General features: G+C 40.2%; 1 protein-coding gene across 1 annotated transcript; it reads right to left on the minus strand.

Moving 5' to 3' along the window:
* Window positions 1-3,242: 3,242 nt before the first annotated feature.
* Window positions 3,243-25,021, minus strand: GPR137C (G protein-coupled receptor 137C). The gene is made up of 7 exons (XM_025164036.2): window positions 24,458-25,021; window positions 17,418-17,461; window positions 15,788-16,016; window positions 9,977-10,126; window positions 8,893-9,018; window positions 5,963-6,072; window positions 3,243-5,080 (listed from the first exon to the last, which is right to left on the minus strand). Exons 1-7 carry the CDS (start codon window positions 24,815-24,817, stop codon window positions 4,909-4,911), a joined length of 1,191 nt encoding a protein of 396 aa, XP_025019804.1. The 5' UTR covers window positions 24,818-25,021; the 3' UTR covers window positions 3,243-4,908.
* Between the last annotated feature and the right edge of the window lie 99 nt (window positions 25,022-25,120).

The following is a 25,120-nucleotide window of genomic DNA, read 5'->3' on the forward strand; positions in this document are numbered from 1 at the left end:
ATAGAGAGGACTTCTAAGAGAATAATGCAAGCTTTGCTAACTAGCTATGGAAGTTGGGGACTGAGGGGATGGTATTTGGATGTAAAAGCACATATGAATGCAAGACTTGGATATAACAGCTGAGTGCATATGCTATTTACTTTTCTTTCTTTTGATGTTTGTAAAATGAGGCCAAAAGGCTTTGGGGAATTGTGAAGGAATGGTTGTTGAACGTGTTAACAATTTCACTGTGGTGATAGCTTTCTTTAAAGAAGGACTAATAGTATATAATTTTAACAGATGGAGATTAATGGTGAAAGAGAAAAAAATTCCTTTCAGTGGTGGGGATATTCCTGCAACATGCTTCCACTTAGTTTATTCAGTCTCAACCTGAGACTCAGGGTAGCACAACACACTAAGCTAAAATATGACTGATCCTTTGTGGTAAGCTGTCTCTGTCTCACAAACAAAGCCAGAATGTCCCCTTCAGGCATGTGAATCCTGATTTGTTACATCTATTTAGAAAGTCACCATTTTAAATAGAAGCCCTTCCATTGAATGCTTGTGGAAGAAACAAATGCAATTTCACTATGTTGGAATGGTGGCCTAGAAATATACAGTATGGGTAGAGAAGAGTTTAACATTTCCCTAATCCCTCCCCTCCCTGCTTTTTTTTTTGATTTTTTTTATCCCACCTTTATTTTTATAAATAACTTAAGGTGGCAAACATACCTACTATTCCTTCCTCCTATTTTCCCCATAACCACCACCCTGTGAGGTAAGTTGGGCTGAGAAAGAGTGACTGGCCCAAATTCATCCATTTGGCTTTCATGCCTAGGGCAGGACTAAAACTCGCAGTCTCCTGCTTTCTAGACTGGTGTCTTCACCACTAGACCAAACTGTTTGCCTGAAGATATAAATATGTTTGTTTTAAAGTAGCAGTGATCCAGTTCCCTATTTTACTGGAAAACTTCTAAGGACTGCATAAGTCTGTTTTGGTTTCTGTTCTTTTAAGAGATGTGTGCAAGTCGTTCAAACCATTAGACATATAAGGATGTGTCCTTTGCCCCACTGTTGGCCTCTTTGAGCATCTACAGGCATTTGTAGCCTATCATCCCTTGTCCAATTGCTTTTTTTCTGGCAGCTGATCAGAAAAGTAATATTCTGGCAATTGGAAGTAGACTCAAGGAAGATGACAAAAATAACAAGTCAAACGCAGTCATTTCACAAGATAAAAACAAGCCTCTTTATTTTAAAATGTAACATTACAATTCAAGAGAAGGAAATGAACATGGTAGAGCCTCTTGTAGCCTCTCCACTGATGGAGAGAAAATAGGTAAATGGTATCAACCAAAACATACCTAAAATACCCCATTCTTGATAAAGGTAATTTCTTGATATATATAAAAAGTAATAACAGATATAAATAAAACACAAGACTGGCCCTCTTCAGATGCAGTCAGAATTTCAACAGCCATGTGGACAAAATGGAGTCAAATGCTTTAAGAAACTCAATTTACGACCCTAACCTGACAGTGGAAGGAACAGTCATCTTCATTCAATGCAATTCAGTGCAAAGACAAGGAGTCCTCTGGCCTTTATGCAACAATTTTCCCTCCCAAGAAACAAACTTAAAGTGCTCCAAGTGCATTATAAAACTGATAAAGGAGAAAGTCAAGATATCTGGGGCAGAGAGAAGAGTAGCTCAACTAGTCTTTGGTGCCTTATTGATAAAGGGACAGACAATTCAAGTCTTGGCTAAATTTTTGCTACAAGTCAAGGACCAGTCAAGCAGGGAGGGAAGGAGAGAGGTCTTAAGAACAGAGCCTTATAATAATATGCTCAAGGAATGTTTGAAATAACTAAGTTTCACATGTCAATACTGAAAAATTACCTGTCTCTTCTTCCTACCCCAAATCTTGAACATTGTGCAGCAAATATTCCTCCCAGCACCACATGAAATGCTCATAGCTGTGCACATGTGATTTAATACCTGAAGCTGTACATAGCACATCTGGGGAAGTCATCTTGGTGGCCCACCCCATCTCACGGGGGATTAAAAGGGCCCTGCAGCTATCAGCTGCAGAATGCTACAATCTGTTGGACTGCAGCTGAGGTGAAACAGCTTGACATTTGAAAAGTGAAGCACTTCAAATGGTAAGTATTGCCTCCTAACAGTTTGGCAGCTACCTCTTATGGTTTATGCCAGTCTTCCCCAACCTGGCCTCTTCCAGATGTATGGAGACATAAGTCTCAGATTTCCTCATCCGGTATGATCTCCGGGAGCTGCAGTCCAAATCCATTTGGAGACACCATAGTGGAGAAGGATGTTTTACACACAAGAACTCAAGACTCTTGTTCTTGAAGATACTCAGCCTTTGCTCCAGGTGGACAGTGCTCCTACTCACAATCACTTTCTGCAGCAGGAAATCCACTCGACTATGCAGAGAAGATTTCTACTGAATCTGAGTTTATGTGCCTTGTAGTGTGGAAAATGAAGAAATGATAGGCTTGCCATAGCAGCCAACTTACTTAGTATTAAATGATTAGAAAGCAGATATGAAACTCAAGAACTTGTAACTTGAAGGTTTCAGTCTACCCTATAGCTACTCTTTGGCCAAGGAGTGAGTTGGCAATAACAGAGGGGAAAATGATTAGAAACAAAACTTGTTTAGTCATGTTTAAAAACATTCAGCCCCTGGCTGATAACTTGAATTCAGATTTAAAGTATGAATCCTTACTGAAGCCAAGTGCTATACACATAGTCCAAGAAGTTACTACCCAAACTTTTTTTTTTGGGTGCCTTCAAGTCGGTCTTGACTCCTGGCAATTGCCTGGACAAGTCCCTGCAGTTTTCTTGGCAAGGTTTTCAGAAGTGGTTTGCTGTTGCTTCCTTCCTAGGGCTGAGAGTGAGTGACTGGCCCAAGGTTGCCCAAAGCTTCATGCCTAAGGCTGGACTAGAACTCATGGTCTCCCAGTTTCTAACCTGATGCCTTAACCACTGGCTCACACTTTCATTTAAGGATGGTAAACCACAGCCCCTTATAATCCTCCTGGGCCATGCCAGCTAGAGCTGCTAGGGGTTGTAATTTACAACATCTGGAGGACAATAGGTTCATTGCTCCTGTTGTAACATTAGGGTAGCATTTAAGTTTCTGTTCAACTAGGAGAGTGTAAAGATAGGTCCATTTGGGACCAAACAGTTCTATTCAACATAGGCACATATCCTTTTCTCACAAGGGAACAGAATGCATTTGGTCCCAATGAATGCAGATTCATCAGAAAAGTGTTTGGGAAGCCTGGGGGTCACTGGGAGTTCCCCCAGGTTGAGATTCATACGCCTTTAGGGCAATTTCCTTTCCATCCTAGGACTTTAGGATTACTTTTGCTATAACCAGGTTGCAGTTATCAGTTGTAAGGAAAAGACTGATCCTAAAGCTTCAAGACAATACAGCTGTTGTCAGAAGCCATTTGTGAAATTATGGTAATTAACACTAGTAGAAGGTATAGTTCAAATTCGAATTAAAAATAGATGTGCTTCCACATTATCTTAGACCAGCCTTCCTCATTCTTGAATCTTCCAGATGCATTAGGACTACAACTCCTAAAATTCCCAAGCAGCCTGGCAAGAGTTCTGGCTGAAAATACTGGAAGTTAATGCCACACTTCTAAAGGTCAGCAGGCTGAGAACAGCAAATCTAAAAAATACTTCTAGAAGCCTCTGCTGCGTGGAATATAAATAGGAATCACACACTTCTGAGTGGGGGCAGATATAATTAACACTTTCTACTAGACTGGATCTAACTGCAAATTTTTTAGGAGATGCATCCATGGCTACAGTTGCCCTTATCCACCCTGCCTGCCTCATCTCTTAGTGATCTCATTGCCTAGTACTGTTTCCTTGGTAGAGGGAAGAAAAAAGTTGACTAACTCTGCTTCACATTCCAAACGGTTGTTTTCTCAGTACCAGCGAATGATGCTCTTTGGTGGTATGAAGCAATCCAGGAGCAATATATTTTTCTGTGGTTGCAAAGAAATCAGTCTTGCTTTCATTCCATCATGGAACATAAAAGCAGTTGCCAGAGAAAGCAGTGAAGGGCATCTGTGCCAGCTGGCTACGTATCACCCCAAACAAGCCTGCAACCAACACTCATAGATCCACCCTGTCTGTAACCCACTCTGAATTGCCAATCTGCTTTTCCAGTATAAAGCAAGTCACTGTTCTTTAAAATGAAGTATTAATGCTAGAAATAGGCCAAAAAGAACACAAGGACATTGCAGGGAATATAACAACACATGCAACAATGGGACTTGCTCTAGCAATCTCAGTAATGATTGATGGCAAAACATAACCACAAGTTAAGTTACCCTTGTGAGACTGACACTTGTGCCATACTTGTAGTCTCCAAGAATTAAAAAGCAAAAGAGATTCCTCATCCCACCCCACTTTCAAAAGTTTTACGCTGTTAAATATGTAGAGATGTTTGTCATCATAGGAAGACAGAACAAGTTTCCCAACCAGAGATGTGCAATTTAAAAGTTGTCCAGAACAGACATTTCATGCCGTTGGAGAAGACAGATTAGGAGGGAAGAGAACTATTCCTTGGAAATTGTTGATTAAAAGTGCAAATATTCATCTGGACAACAGTCATGGTCTGTTGCTTATAGTTGCCAAATGAACACTGTCCAGAAGGCATGACCAATAAAATAGAATGCTTTCAAAATATGCTCTCCTTTGGCTTCTGTTATTTCCAGTACCACATAGCAACAGTTGGTCTCTCCAGTCCAGAGTGCAGAGCCATGAGCCAATATTGTTCCATTCTCATATTAGAAGATCAATGGAAAATACTATATGCATTAGGGGGAACTCAACAGGGAGTCATGTCCTTCACACCTCACTGGAACCCTCCCCCCAAAGCTACTCTATGATTAGTTTGGTGGCCTTGAATGTGAGCTGTGATGACTTCTTGATTCCAAGCTTTCATGGCTGAACAGCAGTGGAGCAACATCCATTGGAGGTGCAACCAAAGGAGGAATCATGATGCAGCTGTCGCTCCCTGTCAGAGAGCCATACCACCCAGAATTCTGAGGAGTAGCCAAGCTGAAAAATACAAAATGGAAATTCATGACAGTAAGACACAGAGAGATCACATTAGAAAAAACCAGTTCCAAAAAGTCAGAGGTCAGCATAACACAACTTTCTTCAACCTAAGCATCCTCCAAATGTGGATTTCAGTTCCCCGAATTCCCACAAACAGCATGGCTATTGGGGGAGGATGCTCATCTTGGAAAAGACTGCCTTAATGCAATAACTGACTAATTCGAACATTACAATTTATGGGTATCTGCCAATTTTAGGAAAAAAATTGCAATTAAGGAACATGTTTTTTCAGCAAAGGTACCTAATTGTGGAATGCCATCTATATAGAAGGCCACCAGGAGCTGCTGTTCCCAAAGGAGCACTGAAAAAAGCAGACAATTCTGGCTGCTAATTAGGGAAGTGCAAGGTGGATTCAGCAACTTCAATAAAACACTCTGCAAGGAGAGGCAGAGTGTGAGAGCTTCTTGCCTTCTCCTCTGTGAAAGGACATAGACTTTCATCGCTCCCCAGGTTTGAAGTTACAAAGCTTTCATGGGTTGCTTTTGAGTTTCCAGAAGGCATCAGGTTGACCCCCTGGAAGAAATCAGATGCTGATAAATGAACTTTGGGTCAATTCAGCAGGGCCTTTCTCATGTTTATTCATTATTTTTAAACTGCATTTTTATTATCCCAGAATGGATATTTTTATTCCCTATGCAGAACAAACTGAGTCTTTATACAAAGATTACAATAGAGCATACGGAAGAACATTGGCAGTGTAAAGGCCTGGGATATCATTGTGACCAAGAGCCTGAGAAGTTTAACCTGGTTCAAAACTTTTCTTAGCGGTTTTCTGCCTGGAAAGCAAATCACTAATTCCCTTCTCTTAGAGAATCAAGTTACCTTCCTCCACCAAGCCTTGGGAGGTCATCATCACTGTCATATCGTCTTGGATTGTCAAAGAAGTAGGCCCGTGAACTGTAACTGTGGCTGTTGATCATTCCAGCTGGTGCCTTTGGGATAAGAGTAATAGTTAGGCAAACAAAAACAGGGGGTCAATCTGGGAAGGAAAAATATGCTAGTTCTCTGCCTTTTCCAAAATCAAGATTCCCAATGTACTACATACTATTTTTTAAAAATGTAATTTCCTTTGTTGTAATTAACTATTCTAGTCTGATGAATGAAGGAGCTGTCAGGTCCTCTGCAGTACAATAGATGGTTATAAAGTCTTTCTAACAAGAGAGGGGAGGCAAAGTGAAAGGAAGCTGCTGAAAACAACTACTGGCACATGGAACAATCTTGTGCAAGGCAATTAAGCAGAGTATGGCACATGGCAACACCACATGCTCCTGCTAAGCTAAGTAATGAACCAAATTCCAATTACGGTCTTCAGATCAAGTAACTAAAATAGTCGCCACCCCATTTTCCAGACTATATTCTCCAGGGGCCTGCAAAGGCTACAGCTGAATTATACATGTTAATGCAAGAGAAAGGGAAAGTTATTAAATAAATAGCAATTGTGAACTGCACTGAATTAGTGCAATTCAAGTCAAGTCAAAGTTAGTTTTGTCATAGTTTAACATACTGGTTTTTTTTCCCTGGCCCTGTTCATTTTTGAAATATGCCCTCCAATTTCCCACTCGAAAGTTGTACAGCAGTGTTTCTCAACCTTAGCAACTTTTAAGTGGAGTTCAGCTCCCAGAATTCCCCAGCTAGCATGCAAGTTGAGAAACACTACTATACAGGAAGAGAGAAAAGTTTGCAAACCCTTAGAAGTACTCATAACGCTGTAGTACTGTGACCAACAATGTGATTCAAGCTTACTCTATGAATAGAGTTTCTGGATCAGCAATACACAAAACAGTGCGCTTTCTGTTGTCTTTATTGAATGCACTGAGCCAATGTTCACTGACTGTTGAAAAAAAGTATGTGAACTTGAGATACAGTAACTGGTGGTACTTCCTTAAACAGCAGTGGCCTCAACCAAACATTTCTCTTACCTGTTGATCAGTCCCACACATGGGCTTAAAGTTATTTGGCCCCAGTTTTCTTTACAGAACTAATTCAAAACAATGGTCTTTGGGGGGCTCTTGAATTGGCTTGTAAGGTCAGAGCTTTGACTGTAAAATTTCTTCTACTTTGGCTATTCTGTTGTAGATTCACTTCTGTGTTTAGAATCATTGCCATGCTGCCATGACTCACATTTGTTTCAGCTTCAGTTTATGAACAGATACCTTGATATTCTCCTATAGAATTTACTTTTGTGTTTGTATATGCCTTTGAGTCAGCCCTGATTCTTGGGGACTCCATAAACAAATCCTTGCAGTTTTCTTGGCAACATTTTTCAGAAGTAGCTTGATAGTACCTTCTTCCTAGGGTTGAAAGAGAGTGACTGACCCCATTGTCACCCAATTGGCTTCATGCCTACTAGAACTCCCAGTCTCCGCTTTCTAACCCAGTGTCTTTAACCACTACACCAAATCATCTCTGTAGAATTTGCTACTAAATATAATTTGCTAGTAAGTCCAAAATCCATTATTCCTTTAATGATTGCAATCTGCCTGGGTCCTGAAGCTGCAAAGGAGTCCCAAACCATGATACTTTCATCACTATACTTCACAATTGGGATAAGGCTCTTTTGCTAGCACACAGTATATCATTTTCTCCAAACAAAATATTTTGTTTAAGTTTCTTCTACTTCCATAAGACATTGTTTCAATAACATGCTAGATCATCCAGGTGGACCTAGGTAAATTTGGGATGGGCAGCAATGTGTTTTCTGGAGAGCCATCACTTCCTCCTTGGTATCTTTCCATTCATACCATCTTTGCTTATGGTGGACTCATGAACACTGACATCAGGCAATGCAAGAGTAGCCTGCAGATACTTTGTCATTTCACTGAGATCCTCTGCAATCTCCTAGAGCACTATACTCTTTGCCCTTAAGATGATCTTCATTCAATGATAACTTTGGAAAGAGTAATATAAAGGTGCATTTTTTCTATTTGTACACTATCTGCCTGACCATGGACTGATGAAGGCCAAAGTCTTTATCAATAGTTTTGTAGCCCTTTCCAGCCTTACAAGCATCAACAATCCTTTTTTGCAGGTTCACAGATCTCTTTTGATCAGGGCATGATTAATTTCCACAAACTCTCTTATGAAGCAGAATCTGATGGTGGCTGCCAATGTGTGTGGCTTTTTTAAATAGGAGACAACCCTTCAAGTTCACATCTGATTGGAACCTCTGATTCAATTTATCCCCTTAAGATTGCTAATTATCTTAGGGCTTCACATTGTTTTCCAACAAAGGCAGGGAATATTGTATTAATAAAGGCATGACACAGTACATTGTTTTGGGTGTTGTTTATCCAAAATCTTTTTATTAATAGGACCTACATGAAGCTCAGATCTCACAGATTACAAGTAGGATTAAAGGTAATCCTAAAGGGCTCACAAACATTCTCTCAGCACGTTGTAGGGTACAATATCCCAAATTCTTTTTTGTTTTAATGACACAGTACTAACCTCCCTAAGTGAAAGCCACAAGATCTTTTTCTTTCCAATATCACATCATAATCCCACTGTGCAGTAACATACCAGCTCTGTGACAAATCAACCCTATGATGCCAGAAAGATGGCACAGTTCCTACCACCACCACCACCACCTATATAAAGTGATCTATTCATGCATCAACTTGGGCTGTTCCTTTCTGCCTCCCCCAAAGAAATATTTTCATTGTGTTCTAATTCCCTTTGCATGTTTTCCCTCCACAATGTTGAATATTTGCTTATTTTGAAAAAGAATAATGGTTGATCCCAATCCAGCATACCAAATTCTGGGCCAACCTCTGTGCTCGGAAGAAGAGTACCACAAATATGGTTGGGACGAACTCCCAGAGAAAAAGCACCACACCAAAGACCACGTACTCCTCACCGTTAACTTCTTTCTCTTGAAGCTGTAGGGAAAATTCAGAGAAAAATAACTCACACATATTCTGAATGCAGTACTGTAATTTACAGACAAGCCTAGTATACTGGCTTCCAGTTGTGTTTCAGGCTTGCTCAAAGGACTGGATCTAATCTTAAATCCCAAGGGATGTGTGGTCAATTGGCTCCATTTTTTTCCTTGCAGGTTCTTTCAGCTGAGCCCCTTCCTTCTATTCTGGGAATAACCTCACAATCCACAGGCAAAGTTTGGCGTTAGAAGGCCTCTATTTTAATTTTTGGCATGTTAAAAGGAAAATCTAGGATAGGGGGCAAGACACCTCTTGGAATCAGCGGAAACCAAGAAAGAATGCTTAGGGATGCTTCATATCTTCTTGCTAAGCCATAATGTGGTTAGTTTGGTTTTGGCCTGATATGATATGTGAATCCAAGCCACTGTTGTTTATAAACCATAGTTCATCGCTTAGTATTGTATAAATTCAATTGCTATGGCTTAGTCTGATTAGCCACAGAATAACAGTAGCAGTACTGGACCAGACCTGATGATGGTTAACCAGATAACCATCAAAAAGCTCAAAAGCAGGATATTTTCTTGCTGTTGTTCCCAGTGACTGGTATTCAAATGCAAATTGTCTTTGATCATATACATATATACATACATACATACATACATGTGTAGATAGACACACACACACCATTTAGCAATTTTGACTTGTACCTTTGACAGCCTTATTCTTTGTGGATGAATTGGCCGGTTCTAGATAAGGCAGCTTCATTAGCTCATGTACAAGTTGCTTTCCAATATATATAGATCTCATTGGTGCTCTTCCAACTGCCTCCCACCCATAGTGCCTCCTCCCAATTGCTGTTAATTGGAGGCACACACAAGGAAAAGGGTGGACAATATTAGTGTTCCAACTTAGATGTGATCTTCCTCTATTTCTATGGAAGTGTGAAAAGCTTGATTACCTTATCTGAAAGGTTATCCCAACCATAGTTGAATGGACTGGGTGCATGGTCTGGAGTGATCACTACTGCCACCAAATTATAGAAAGCTCTTGATGAGTGTAAGAGGATGACAACAGAACCCACAAGGAGAGCTTGGCAGAGAGATGTGCCCTAGTTAAAAAAAAAATACACATAGGGGTATTAGATACAATAAGTTGACAAAGAGATTTTAAGAGGTTCTGTCAGGTAAACACTGCCTAAAGAAAGCCCTGAGTAGTTCTTTTAGGTAAACTGCGCATGAGAGATCTGATCCAGTACAGAACCAGATGTGGTGTAAAAGGTACTTCTGGCTTCATTACCTTTAAAGACCCAAAAATATATTTGTTAGCACAAAGGAAGGATAGACATTGAAAACTTATTAGCTCAATTCACAGGTAATCCAATACAAAAGTAACCACTACAACCAGCCTGAATAAGGAACAAGGAATAGGAGGAGTACCATATGCACTAGATGGTCTCCATGGCCTTGTCCTATCTTTTAATACTTAAAGAGTAATATAATGGTTAAGGTATCAGACCCCCCATTCACCCACTGCTCACTGGGTGATTTGGGCAGTCACCACCTAGAGGATACTCCTTGTGAGATAAAAGTAGAAGGCCCACATGCACCACTCTAAGCTTCCAGAGGAAAAATAGTATATAACGGTAATAAATTAAACCATGCTCAATGAACATTACTTATCTAACTCTGCCATCTGTATCTTCTCCAAATATTCTTCCCTTAAGTTCTGAGCATTCTTCCTCACTGCGCCTCATGACTCGTATCAGATGTTTCCAGCCTTCTACCAAATTCTTCTCCTCTGTGAAGCCCCTGACTTAACTCGGGTCCTCATTTCCAACTAAGGCATGCAGTCACACTTATTCACACCCCCTATACATCTTGCTCCTCCTGCCACCTCTTGTAACACCTAAAATGTAGGCAGCAACCCCTTTGAAAGTAGAGACCTCCTGCTCAATCTTATCCATGTTTGCTAATCCATGCCATATTTTCAACAACTGTTTTGCATCAGTGACATGCTTCTTTTACAATCAGAACTCAAATCTGAGAGCAGACTATATGATGCTATGGAACAGTCATAATTATTCTGCAGATAGGAATGTAATGCCAGCAACAGAATTTTTCTATAAAAAAAGTGTGAGGATTTCTGGGGGAAATAATAAAGGCTGAGTAAAAAGAGAAAGTTAGGTCTTGTTCTACTACTAGGCACCAAGTCCAAGTTCACAGCCCTGTTTGGCCGTTATCCACTCCCTTGGCAGAAGTTCCTCCAGACCATTTCTTAACTGCAAAATGGGAATCACTGCAATCAAATGAATAGGGCCTCAGTGAGGATAAGGCGTTCATTAAAGAATAAAGCAGACTGATATCAATGAAAAGATTGCAGTAATTCTCTTTCGTGGAAATAGTTGCTCAGAACGGGCAAACACATTGAAAAATCTATGTCTTTACAGGATAAATGGCAGAATGTAAATACATTGATTACCAGCCTTCTCTTCCCTCCAGAGAAAAACGTTATGCTAGCTACATTTTCAAGATACTTACTATGAAGTTCCAGAAACTAACTAGCATATTCTGGATGAGGATGTACATCCCCTGCAAGAGTAGCTTACAGTCTAGGAGTGCTGCCTAACCTGAAGTTCTTTGCATTTGCGGATAGCAGATGCAATGTTGCAGATGGCAATGTTGACAAGGACTGCGTTTGCATAATTATATTCAGTGTGCCAACTTTGGCTATTTCCAAGGTGTTTGGACTTGGAATTGGGTACATCTCAATGTGACTAATGCAATGAATTCTATGTGGGGCCCACCCCTGATGAGCCCCCAAAAGCTTGCATTAATGCAAAACTGGAAGCTACACTGTTAATTGGTGCATGATACCAGAAGCATGTTATATCCATTCTGAAGACTTGGTTAGCAATTATTTTTTTCAGGAGTAGTTTAAAGGTTTTACATGGCTTGGGGCCTAGCTATAACTGCTGATCTCAGTATGAATATTTCTGAGTATTAAGGTCAACAGGAGAGGCCTTCAGTTTTTCAAAACTACTTGCCAGGTACACAGGAGAGGACTTTCTTCTGCATTGTTCAAAAGTTATAGAATGCATTTCATCAAGAGAGGTTTGGCCTTCTCCTGAGTCAACTTCCAGGAGACGTATGGCAAACTGTCATGGAGCTGATGATTTTAGCAAAGATGAAGGAACCGGTGGGTAGACCGGTCCCTTGGAACCTCTCTGGATAAGGAGAGGACAGGAAACTGCCCACATGTGCTCTGGATGGCTGCGCCTCATGAGGAAATCACAGGAGAGTGGTTTTCCATGGGTTTGAGCCCCAGGGGACGATGGGATCAGCCATCTTGCTCACAACCGCAGCAGAGCCTTTTAAGGGATACTAAGTTTGCAAACCTCACTTTCTAATAACTTTTGGAAATAGTCTATTAACCATCTTAAAGCTATTCAGAATGACAAGTTTGAAAAGTCTTCATCGGGTGTGTTTATCTTCAACTCTGAACAAAAGAAAAATTAATTACAAGCTTAAGAATGTAAACAATTTGAAATAAACAGCAAAAAGCTAAATAAGATTTTGGTCTAAAAAAGTTATAAACTTTTAATTAAGGGTCCAGATAAATTTGAAATATTGACTTTACTATAAGTTTTTGGAATTAATTATAAAAAATAAACAGCTTCTTGTGGGAAACGGACTTATTCTGGCTATCTTGGTTACTGTAAATCATAACAAAGATAAGTGATGATTTTAGAAACTGGACATTTTAGGTTCTAAGTTTCTAAGCAGAAGGAAAAAAAATACAAGCCTGTTCTTGATGTCAGTTAATACTGGGACTTACAAACTGACATAAAACGTTATAACATCGGAAATATTGAAGAATGGAGCCAGAAATTATTAACTATAATATCAACACTGTCAGTAATGATGTATGCTTCTATGGACAGACTATGTCCAAAAGATGTTAAGGAGTGATAGATGTGGAACAAATTTTATGACAAGACAGAGAAAGAACTGAAAGTGGAACTACAAATGACAGGTCATGAGAATGATTTGGAAAAGGATGCTTTGCTCGATATACAAAGGACAATGGCTGAATTTTTAAAAACTAAAAGGGAAATTCAAACAATAAACCAAGAGAATGACCTGGAAAATGTTTTCCTACCAGATCTGCAAAAGAGGCTTGTTAAAGCCTTGAAGAAATCTGTGTAATGGGATAAAGAAGAATTGAAGAGAAATCCAACCTTACAACAGTCTTTGATTGAATTAAAGATTAAGATTGTTAGAAGTAAAGGGAAGAAATATAAAGTTGGTTTATTTGATCAAGGTTAAAATAACAGTTTTTTGTTTTTTTTGCAACGTTCTGGCAACCCTTTATGGACTTTTTGCTGACACCAGGATTGAAAAGTTGATGTTTTATGGATTTACTTATAGATGAGGGATGGGATATGGGATGAAGAGATATCTGTTTGTAACCTTATAAGGGGTGAAGAGTTATTAAATTTGTTTATACTTGTTATGAAGGTTGGAAGGCACTTCTTTATATATTTTTTTCTTTTTTCCTGCACTTTTTATTCTTTTTTCCTATTCTCTTCACTTTCTCTTAGTTTGTATTAGTTTTTACTATTGTAATTAAAATTCTTAATAAAAATTATATTTAAAAAAAAGAGTGGTTTGGCCCTAACTTTGTGTTTTCAGGAAACAAGTCAAGATGGCATTCTTCAGTGAGGCCTTTTTGGTTTGAATTAGTTGGAATTGCATTTTAAAACTATTTTGAGAAAGTTTGTTTATTTATTTATTCCATTGTGAGCTGTGCTAACATTATTAGTGTGGTGAAGGCAAGGATGGTTTGCAAAACTGTAGAAGCATAGAGAGGTGTAACAAATAAACTTGGTATAAAGTAGGCTTAGTTATATTCTTTTTTAAAATCTTTTTTATGTCCTTAATTTCATTTACTAGTATTTCTTACTCTTTTTCTGCATTTTGTCTAACTTTACTTACATCAAAAACCTGTGGACAAAAAGATGGAATTAAATCACACTAAATGATAGAAAGTAAGCGCAGCGAGGCGCAGTGCACAGGACTATACTTTTAGCCTCTTTATCAACTTCGATGTTTGATTCCAGTTGCACAGTCCAAGAGTTATCTTTCTGACATGAGACTGGTAATACTGAGTAATATTCTGCTATCACTGATCCAATCTGGGGACGATCCTCTTACGTAGAATAAACTGCTGTTGCTCATTAGACTTCAGCAGAAGATTGAATAATTCCAGACACTAATCACTGGCTTTCTAAGCACCAGGCTCCTAATCCATAATATGAAGATGCTAAGAAGCAGGACAACTCTTCTTTTTAAAAAACTTTCCTGCTTAGCAGGGTTAATTCACAGTTCGTTGATGCCTTCTGATTGTAAAAAGACCTGTGTCAGCGTTGTTTGCCATTCTGTATTCGTGCAAATGAGACAATTCTTTCCAAATAGGCAGAATTTAAACTGGCCATATGCATTACCTATACATTACAGTGAAAATATCTGACAATTCATTTCCCACAAATGAAGAGTGCTACCAAAAGAAGACAGAAAACAGCAACTGCGATGAACATGGCATGCATAAACACAAGTTCCACCACCACACCCAAGTTATGGAGCCTCTGTCTTGGACAGTATTTATATGCATTTGGTTGAAGCAAGAGAATATTTGTAGGCAAATTTCTATAACACTAGCAAATGTGATATATTTTGGCTGAGTACAAGTTCTCCAAGGAAGAAACTGTGTAAAGAGACAACAGATGGCAAGGAGCAAGAACACCACAGCAACAATAGTACAGTAGAAGACAAAGCTAAGTAACTGCAGAAGATTAGGAATAATAGTATTGTAACCAGCTGTAACTTTTCCCAGAATGGTTCATTCTGCTTCCCACTAGACCAGTGTTTCTCACCCTTGACCATTTTAAGATGTGTGGACTTCAATTCCTAGAATTCTGGAAGTTGAAGTCCACACATCTTAAAGTGGTCAAGGTTGAGAAACATTGCACTAAACTGTCCTTTTCCCTTTTCACCACTAAGCAAGAACGTGGTAGCCTAATCCCCCTTAACCTGCACTGGAACATTTTCCCCCACTCCAGGGGTGTCTCCAGGGTCAAAAACATCAAGATGAGTGCTGCAACCATGCAATCAAAGCCCTGCCCAGACACACACACATATACACACACACACACACACACACACACAGAGACACACCCCTTAATTAAGATTTCTTTCATCATTCCATTGGGTTGGCTTTGCCCATAAGCTAATTGTGTATTAGGGGTGAGCATTCTTCAAAAACTATTCCACAAATACTTTTTTAAAAGCCTATTAACCTTAAAGTTCATTAATCCCTTCCCACTTCATAGAAACTTTCTTACCTAATTATTAAAGAAAAACCTTTACTTGCTGCCTCCAAGGCATAAAGAAAGCATAGAATTTCTTCTCAGAGGTTTTTAAAAGCGATAGGAAAAGCAATCTGTTGATACTTGATTTTCCAGTGAAAGCAGCAGATATTATACTTCAACGCAGCTGTACTAATCTTTTAGGCTATGTGGAATATTAGGAGTTTTAAAAGAATTAAAAAGTTGCCCACATTTCCAAGCCACTTTGAAAATGGAATACAACATCTTTGTACATGTCCCCTGAAAACTATTTTATTCAGTGTCTGAAATACGATCAGGATTTCAGCGACTTGCTCAGAATCTGGCAGATTTTAATACAGAAAAAATGTGCCACTTCCTCCTTACCTTGGACTCGAGGTAAACATTGGCTGAAGACACTTTGGACAGTTTGCACATGCAGCAAGCTAACAAGATGGCAGAAAGAATGAAGAGACTATCATTGATCAGGGCCCGGGCAAAAACTGTCCACCTTAGCTGATCATCTGGAACATTATCCTGTGCCAACAACGCACATGTCAAGTTCACAAAGATGAAGAGAAGGCTGATGAATACAGACCCCATATACAAGAAAGTCCTGAAAAGAAAGAAAAATGAAAGGGAAGTTGGTGTTCAGCACAGCCTTTCTTTCTGAGCAGCTTCCCTAATCCTTGCTTTCTTCTTTTGGGTTAACATTCATATCTGAACAATGCTGCCCTTATACAAACAATACACATGTTTGAGATGCATTTGTATTGTGTAAGGTAAAACGTGTCTCTTCCCATTCCCAATGGGTATCCACATCAATTTGCAGGTGAGCATCATCTGCTTAATCTGCTCCTTAGTCTGGTCCTGCTGTTAGAAGTAAAGCCAAAGCACATTTGCTCTGAAAGCCAAGTTCTTTGCTGAAATGATATAATCAGATTTCTTTTTTAAATCTATTTCATGCAAGCAACTTTGAACTATCGTGGAATGTTATAAAACAATTAGGAATACAGATAGTCCTCGCGTTAAGAATGCCTGGTTAACGATGACCCATAGTTAAGAACAGAGTCTATTGTAGCAAAATTTGAGTTAAATGCACAATGATTCAAATTAAATACACAATGGTTCAAGTTAAATACACAATACTACTTATACAGTACAGCGGTACCTCGGTTCATGAACTTAATTAGTTCTGTGACTCTGGTCGCGAACCGAATTGGTTGCGACCTGAATCAAATTTTCCCATAAGGTTCAATGTAAATACGGTTAATCCGTTCTGACCCCTCCGAATTTGGTCGCAACCCGATTTTGGTCACGTCCCGAATCAAATTTCCCCATAAGGTTCAATGTAATTACGGTTAATCCGTTCTGAACCATATGTATATATTTTTTAAAACCGCAAAAATATGACACAAAATACAGCACGAAGAGAGAGAACGCTAACCTTGCTCAACGCGACTTCTGGCGTGGAGGACAGGAAGGCGAGTGGGGAGGCGGTTATTGCTTGGAGGGAGAGTCCCCCTCCCTACAGGAAGCCCCGACCACATGTCACGGGAGGGAAAATGGCCGTGGATCCTGTTCGTCACCCAATCCGTTGTTCGTGAACGGAGGCAAAATTTTGCGAATGGAGCTGTTCGTCACCCGAATTGGTCGTGAACAGAAGCATTCGTGACCCGAGGTACCACTATATTATACAATAATACAGTTCCAGCTTACATACAAATTTGACTTAAGGACAGATCTTGGGAACGGAACTCGTTCTTAAACTGGGGACTCCCTGTACCTGTATGCTGTACTACCTGTGCTAATATAAGCAAACTTATACTTTGCTATGCATTAATTTGAACCATCAAATTCAACATTTGGCTTGGTGCAGGAATGCAAATTAAAGTACCCCTGACAGATAGTGATGCAGCTTCTGCTTGAGCACACTGAGCTCATCAATTAATTATGGGCATCTTTAAAATATGTTGATTAATCTGTTACAATATATACAGATTAAGGTGAAACTTACTTGTATTTGTTGAACTCAGCTGCACACTTGATTTTGAAGATAACCTTTAAAAAAAGAAAATGCTTTACTTTAAAAAAAATATCATTATATATTGCACAGGTTCAAGAGTCACAGTGGATCATAAACATTTTAATAATATGTAAGCACAAATACAGAACATGTATTTATTCAGTTGAGAAGGCTTCCCAATTCTTGGCAGAGTACAATATTAAAAGCAGATTAAACACAACAATTAACAGGAAATGATAGTGACACAGAAAAACCAAAATACCTCTACGTAGGCAAGAATACTCTAAGGGACCCCACCATTCAAATCAGCCCAGGACTGTGCGAAACACCAAGTTTTAAAGACTTTTTAAAATAAGGCAAAATGTAAAATATTGACATGAGTGCATGCATACATTTATACATTATCTGTAAACAGTACAATCATATCCAGTTGAGTGACCTACACTAAATCAAGTAGTCTTAATTCTAAGTACACATATATAGGTTTGAGTGATAGTGCAATTCTATTTCTGTCTATACTGTCCTAAACTCCAATATAAGAGCACAGCCTAAAACCAAGGAGAATATGTGATTCTTTCTTTGTTCCTAAAGTTTAACACCATATCTACAAGCCAGCCTCGGGGAAATGGGAATCTGTACAGACAGTGAACCATCTTTGAATCTAGATGTTGCAACTGCCTGTGACATACACTTGCAATTAAAATGGGTCATGAGTTAAAAAAAAAAAGTTTATATTACCTGTGATAATAAACCCTATTTATTAAACATTCATTTGTGCAAAACAAAACAGAAAACCTTTGCTAGCCAATTCATAATGAGCAATTTGTGGCTTCTAAACTAAGATCTTAAAAAAATATTTTTTCCATATGACTTTATTTCAAGCATTGCTTTCCTGAAATACACAACCTCTCAAAGGGATCTAGAAAATTATTAAATAATAAAAAGGGACCCAATTAAAGCTACAGTACTGTAGATTGATAAGTAAGAATGAATGTATTGCCCTGTACGTATGCTGCAGCCTCTGTTCCATTAATTCATCTGGAGCACTATATATTTCAATTTAAACATTTGAGGTGAAAAAATGTAACTGAAATAGAATGACTAATTTTTATTCTATTACTCTCCATATCAGGATCCTCAGACTAACTCAAGACAATTTAAGAGAATGCCATTTCTGTGTTGATTTTTCTTCATATTGTTTTCCTAACTACCAGCATCCTAGCTGTGGTGCAGTGCTTCCCATATTTTGGAACTACTTCCAGAATAGTCCTTTGGTGGAAGACAAATATTGACCCATCAGCTATATCTGTTTAATTTTTTTTTTATCATGCTTTTCTACCGCAAAGCAAATGATGATTCTTCTGTGTACTAACATATTGTTTGGTTACAGAGGAAGTTGGCTTTAGAACACTGAACCTATCCTGTATGATGTAAGAGATTTCCCACAAATGTCTGTGAGCATCAGCTCCAGTTCTTTAGCTTAGAAGGAATGTCAGGAAACCTTAAGCTGCAGAGCGAAGATCCGGCAAAAGATGGAAAGAGGATGACATCCAGCTCTGATGAAGAACTAGCTGAGGTACATTGGTGGGAAGAAAAACGTTTTAAAAACAGGATGCACACACAAATACACGTAATTAGATTTGGATACAGCTATCTATTTAATCGAACAGTTTACAGAGCCCTCACCAGCTTGTGGCAGAATCAGTCTTTTGGGGGTAGACAGAAAAGAGGAGAATGCAACTTTTATCTAACTTGGTATATCTAGATGCGTAGAACATATATACTGATTGACTGATTATGTGCTATCAAGTCAGTGGCAAGTCTTTAGCGACCATATAGATAATCTCCATAATGATCTGCCCCTAACCTGATCTTTCAGGACTTCCAGTGGTGCAGTTGTCACCACTGTAACTGAGTCCATCCACCTTGCAGTTGGCTGTCCTTCTAGAACATATATATTTGTAAGAGGGAGCATATGGAACTTAGAACATATATACTTGTAAGAGGGAAAAATGAACGTCTCAACATCTCCCTTAAATTTTCGATTACTGACCTGGAAAAGGAACTCAGTGGAACTTACTTACTGGTGGGGTCACATATCCTTTTCTCCATCAGCCATTAATTAAAGAGAATCAGATGTCTCTATCTGATAAAAACATAACACCTGCCATACCAAGATAGTACTGTGGCTTCAATTTTATATGATTGTATCTATACACTCCAAATTGATATATTAGGAATTCCTACCCCATGTTTTACTAAGGAGATGGTATTTAACCTTCAGAAATTGTGTATGTATGTATATGTGTGTTTTTAAAAAGCTTTCTGAAGATCTTGCAGATATTTTGTTTTCTTGCTATTATGTTTGCATTAAGGCTACTTCAAGTTAAAACATATGCGAGAGTTAGGATTCCAGTCTGGCTCTTTGTCACACACAGCAGCAACCTGTGGATTTGTGGACTGAGAGGATGCAAGAAGGTGGCAGAGAAAGCAGATCTGCAAGCAGAACCTTAGTCAGAGAGAAAATACCACCTGATCAACTTCAGCCTATCAATATGAAGAAGCTTCTTTGTTGTCTTGGTTTTTCTGCTGGCAGGTCCATCTTTCCATGAAAAGTTGGTAGTAGCACCCAGGTTGATTCTCTAATTGACATCCTGAGTTCAAGGCCCATTGCAGACTTGAGGGTTTGTACAAGATTGCTTCAAGAAATGTCAAGTGTTATTTGGGTTCTCAATTCATCCCACCCTCCACATGGTGAGGGCAAGCTGTAAAAAAAAGTTCCTACTCGATAGTCGTCTCCATGATAAGGCCTCCATGTATAAGGTTCTAAATCATACTTTGAACCTAATAACATAAAGAAGATTCTCCACTTCAGATGGTCCCCCCAAGATGTGACCAGCACTGGGTTGAGCACATGGATGGGAATTGACACCCACCCCATCTATATACTGCTCTTAATTGCAAAAAGGGATACATTTGCATTGGGGTGAGGGAGAAAGAATGACTGAAAACCTGCACAGAATTCTAAATGTTGACATAAACCAGGTATGGCTTGTATACAAACAAATTAGATCTCCACAGGCTAAACTAAATTTCTAGGCCAAGCAGGACAACCACAAACATTGGTACATTGTTAGTCAATATTGTTGACTAAGATGGAGAAATCTTAGATCATTTGTTCAAAAGAAATGGCCAGCACTGCCTCTGTTATCAAGAAGGCCTTCATCTTGTGGGTAATCCAGATGGCCATTCCCAGTTCTACCAGGAGACCAAAATACTGATTTGGGGTCCACATTTTCTTTTCTCTGTGTTTGTTGAACTTAGTCCCAACAATATCCTCATGGGCCAGGCACTCTTAACTTCAAAGTTGTGGGCTGGAAAATGTTCCACTTCGGGCACATTGGGCAGTTTCAAAGTTGAATGATGTTTTATTGCCCAATATGTTCCCAACATTCCAATAAAAATAATTTTCCCTACACATCAGAATGTTTAGTTTCTTTGAAATACGCTGCTCAAACCTCATCAAATTGGCTAGTTTTTCCCCCCACAACAAATAACATAGCCCAAATACTTGTACAGACTATGGATATTGAATATGGTATTTGGAATCATACTCATCTACACAGCAACATTTTCCAATTTAAAATATTTCAAAAACCCACATCTCTGCTTGAATGTCCCTGCATAGAAAATTCCCTCCTCTTTGCTTTGGCCCCTTCAGATCAGGAATATCCCTTACTCTGTTACAGGGTTTGCACACCATTACAAGGGCTGGCCAGTCAAACTCAGTAAATGAAAACAAGACGTCATACTTAGCATGATGTGTGAACCCAATCCGTGAAACACTCCTTTCCTTTGTATGCACACATGCTTTCTGCCATACACTTATAAGAAATCATATAAAGTATTTTATATCTCAAAATATAAAAGACTACACAGAACATATGTTTAAGAAAAGAAGGTGGTACAAGAGAGAAGAGGTATCTGAACTCAAAGCTTTCTGCACCACTCTTTCTTCCCATCTGTGATATTCTATTTAAAATATATACAGGTGAGTTCAACTGGTAGCTTTTATTTAATTCTCCAGCAATGATACAGCCTTTCCTGAGACATTTTTGAGCTTGGTACCTCTAATCTGTAAAATTAATGTTTTTAAATTCCTGCATTTACATGCACAACTCCCAACTACACTTTATTTACACTGAAGAAACTTACCCAAAGTACAGTTGTTGACTTTGCATACATTTTATTAGATTGGAATGGCAGCATAGCTTGGTTGGGGGGCCCAACATAAATGGTTCAGAGGGCACTGAAATAACCTTTCATGATTCTGTTGAACTTGATTTGTGGCCAACCATGTTGGCTTTGGATTCATCTGACCCAATCTTCCACATCTTGGAAATTTCAGTATTATTGGTTATGTGCTATTAGGTATTTCCCTTAATACATTTTAAAATCTGTGGTTAGAATTTTCAATCAACAATAATTCAAGAGTGAATTCACTTTTATGGGCAAAAACATATGCTCAAGGGGATGGGTACAGAAGTTCATTGTGGCAAATATTGCTCGAGGCCACCATCTGATCTCAGTCCCCAGTATTCTAGATCACAGATCTTGCAAGTCTGAATCAGCTTCTTCCACATATGCAAAACTGATTTACAAAAATTGTCAATTTATCCTAAATTATTACTCAGCATCTATTTCACTGATTTAGTCAGTCAGATCCCATTCTACCCTACATTCTTGGGATTTATGTTACACTGACATTTATCAAACATTATCATAGCTCGCTGTTGTCTCTTCATAATACCTGCCCTGACTCTAACCTTAAGAAGCTGAATGCAGTCCCTATGTGGAATGCACCCATTCCCCAGCCTTCCCCAATCTGGTACCCCACACATCAGACAAATCACAAGTCCTATCCTGCTTTGCTAGCACAATAGACATAGGTTGGGCTAGACCAGTGTTTCTCAACCTTATCAACTTTAAGATGTATAGACTTCAACTCCCAGAATTCCCCAGCCAGCATGCTGGCTGGGGAGTTCTGGGAGTTGAAGTCCACACGACTTAAAGTTGACAAGGTTGAGAAACACTGGTCTAAAAAATCATCATGGACCGTTAAAGCTCTACTATTTCCAAGCATGCTAGCTCTTCCTAGTGGGGGAAAAATAGTTCTAGGTTTCCATACTTTTTTTTCTCTGAAAGAAAATGACACAGGCTGCCTCCCTTGAAGGAAAGAGGAACAAATTGTATTGCACTGTTGGTTTTTTTAAGCAATCAACCAACACGTAAGAACTGCCTCCGTATTATAGCTGGTTATGTTACTCAAATATTTTGTCTGTTCATTGCAATGGGCCATTTTAAAAATGGGAAATAAACTAGGGGTGTTCCAGATTTCAGAAGCTATTGCCTTCCTTAGGTTTATTTCACATACAGTCCACCCTAGAGTTGGGGTAGATGACCCGCATCCCCAGGGCCATATATGGCCCCTTTCCCTTTTTGTGAGTCTTGGAACTGCCATTCGTCATGCCAGCTGAAAGCTGACTGCACAGTTTACAGTTTCCCTGTTTATTAGTGCAAAACAGCACTAAGCCTTCGAATACCCAGTTCAAAAACAAAAACCTCCTCAATTCCACCCACATGTGAGATGTCAGCTAGTTTGAGCTCCCCGTCCTCCCAAAAATGTTAAGGCTTGCTCACAAAACAAACATTTTCATTTTCATGGCAAGAACAGCAGCTCTCTTGTGCTCATCATGTGAACACCCCTGAGTCTCTGAGAGAATGAAGTCATTGTCGAGACCGCCTCCTAAGTGACAATACAGTTTTGCAGTGCAAGGAGAAAGGATGGTCTGCAGGTTTGTTCAAGAAGTGACAATATCCCAATAACTGGAGGAAGTGTAACGTAAAGATGATACATGCCATTGCTAGAAAAAGTTTATCTAGACCATTCACCAGAAGTGTATAATTGAAACCAAACGGGCTGTAATTTCAGGTACTTTGCTTGGAAGTAAACCATCCACCTTCCAAGGGAAGATGCATCCAAGGTAGGGGATTGTAGCTCATCGAAGCTTATGGTACAATCATTATTATCTTTCTAAGGTGTCAAAAGATTCTTTCACGTTTATGCATAAGATTGCAATGGAAGACACTAAAAGGCCATCCAAACCTTGCTGCAGCTGTAAAGATTTGGACATTGCTTTGTTTCAATAGATGAGGAGTTTACAGGAAGCTAAAAAACAAAGATGACACTAAGGATTTGAAAACAGCTGATCAGCAAGACTCAAGAGGAGGGGGCTTGGAAATTAATCCAGCAGCCACACACACAAAGATCATACCAACATTTCAGATGTGACCCATTCAGGTTAAAAGATGCCAGAACTACCACGCTGCAGATGCTACCTTCTGCAGCAAGAGGAAAAAGAAGGGGGGGGGGGGAGAAGCCAAGTCTTTTTTAAAATAGTATTTTAAGAAAGGCAGCAACAATAGGAGGTGGAGAAGAAAGCCCAAAGCAATGACGTAATGGCTGTCAGCCGTCCCTATCCCAGCTGAGCAACCTAGGCTGTTGCTATTCGCGTTTGCTTCACTCTTAAAGAAATACGGAGCTATGGTTTCCGATGAAGTAACCGCATTAGCTGTGCTGCCTCCAGAGCAGCGAAGGATTCTGTGCACTTTGAGGGCAACAACCCGTTTGTTGCACCGCAAGACTCTCGCTACAGCTACTGGATGCCGACCTCGGCTTCGCATCGTAGCGCGGTTTTGCTCGCCTCCTTACGAGCTCCCAGAACCTTGTTAGCTCGTTTGTTCCCTTAGGCAGTAGGCGGAGGGAGGGCAAGAAAACCACCGAGAGGCTTTTTTGCAGATGCACCAGAGTGTGGTAAACACGGGACAAACAGCGGAGCAAAAGCAACATGCAGGAGAATGGGAGGCGTGCCCGGCTCGCCGCCGCTCATTGTGCCCGTTGTTTACAGCATCCCGGAGACAAGCACTTTCAGAAAAGAGCCGGCGCCGGCAAGGCTGAGCCGGCCACTTACCTCGGCGAAGTAGAGGTTGAGGAGGCAGTTGGTGGCGAAGAGCAGGCAGACCGGGAAGCAGAAGAGCAACCAGTGTGGGAACGGCTGGAGCCGGAGCTCTACGGCTTGGATGGAAGTCTGCAGGTAGAAGGAGAAGAGGACGGTGCGCAGCGCTGCCCAGAGCAGGCACAGGAAGAGGCACACGGTGCGGTAGCTGAGCCTCTTCTCTCGGTAGTAGAACAGCAGCCAGAGCTGCAGGTAAGTGAAGAGGAAGAGGCCAGCGTAGAGGAGCGCGTACAGGACGCTGAGCCCCAACTCCAGAGCGGGGAAGGGAGGGACAGGATCAGACCCGCCGAGTCCCATCGCTCCTGGCCCGACCATGGCGGGGGCGGAGCGTGAGTGCAAAAATGAGAGAAAGTGCAATTTCAGGGCCGCGGGGGACGTCCCGGTTCGTTCTTGCGGGACGATCAGAGAGCCATGCAAGTCACCCGCGGAGGGGGCCCCGCCGCCCTCCCTTTGTCCTCCGCTCGCTGGCTCGCCACCCGCCTGCCTCCCTGCAGCGCCGGCTCCCTCTTCCCGAACCAACTCTTGCTCCCGAGAAACAATCAGCTGAGAGCCCGGAGGATTTGAGGCGTTCGCTCCGGGCCACGCGCCGCTTGCCATTGGTCGCCGCGGAGCCCCACC

The sequence above is a fragment of the Python bivittatus genome, unplaced genomic scaffold (genome assembly GCF_059951505.1).
Source record: "Python bivittatus isolate LINGU-HERP-01145 unplaced genomic scaffold, Pbiv_v1 ctg000580_np1212, whole genome shotgun sequence".
Classification (NCBI taxonomy): domain Eukaryota; kingdom Metazoa; phylum Chordata; class Lepidosauria; order Squamata; family Pythonidae; genus Python; species Python bivittatus.

What these genes read in the sequence shown, in the direction of transcription:
- GPR137C (XM_025164036.2), bottom strand. Translation starts at nt 24,817, where the DNA reads ATGGTCGGGCCAGGAGCGATGGGACTCGGCGGGTCTGATCCTGTCCCT. An exon ending in GGGATAACCTTTCAGATAAG is followed by an intron (nt 9,019 to 9,976) that starts GTAATCAAGCTT and finishes TTTTCCCTACAG; the next exon opens with CTTCAAGAGAAAGAAGTTAA. An exon ending in CCAAGGCTTGGTGGAGGAAG is followed by an intron (nt 5,081 to 5,962) that starts GTAACTTGATTC and finishes TGTATTTTTCAG; the next exon opens with CTTGGCTACTCCTCAGAATT.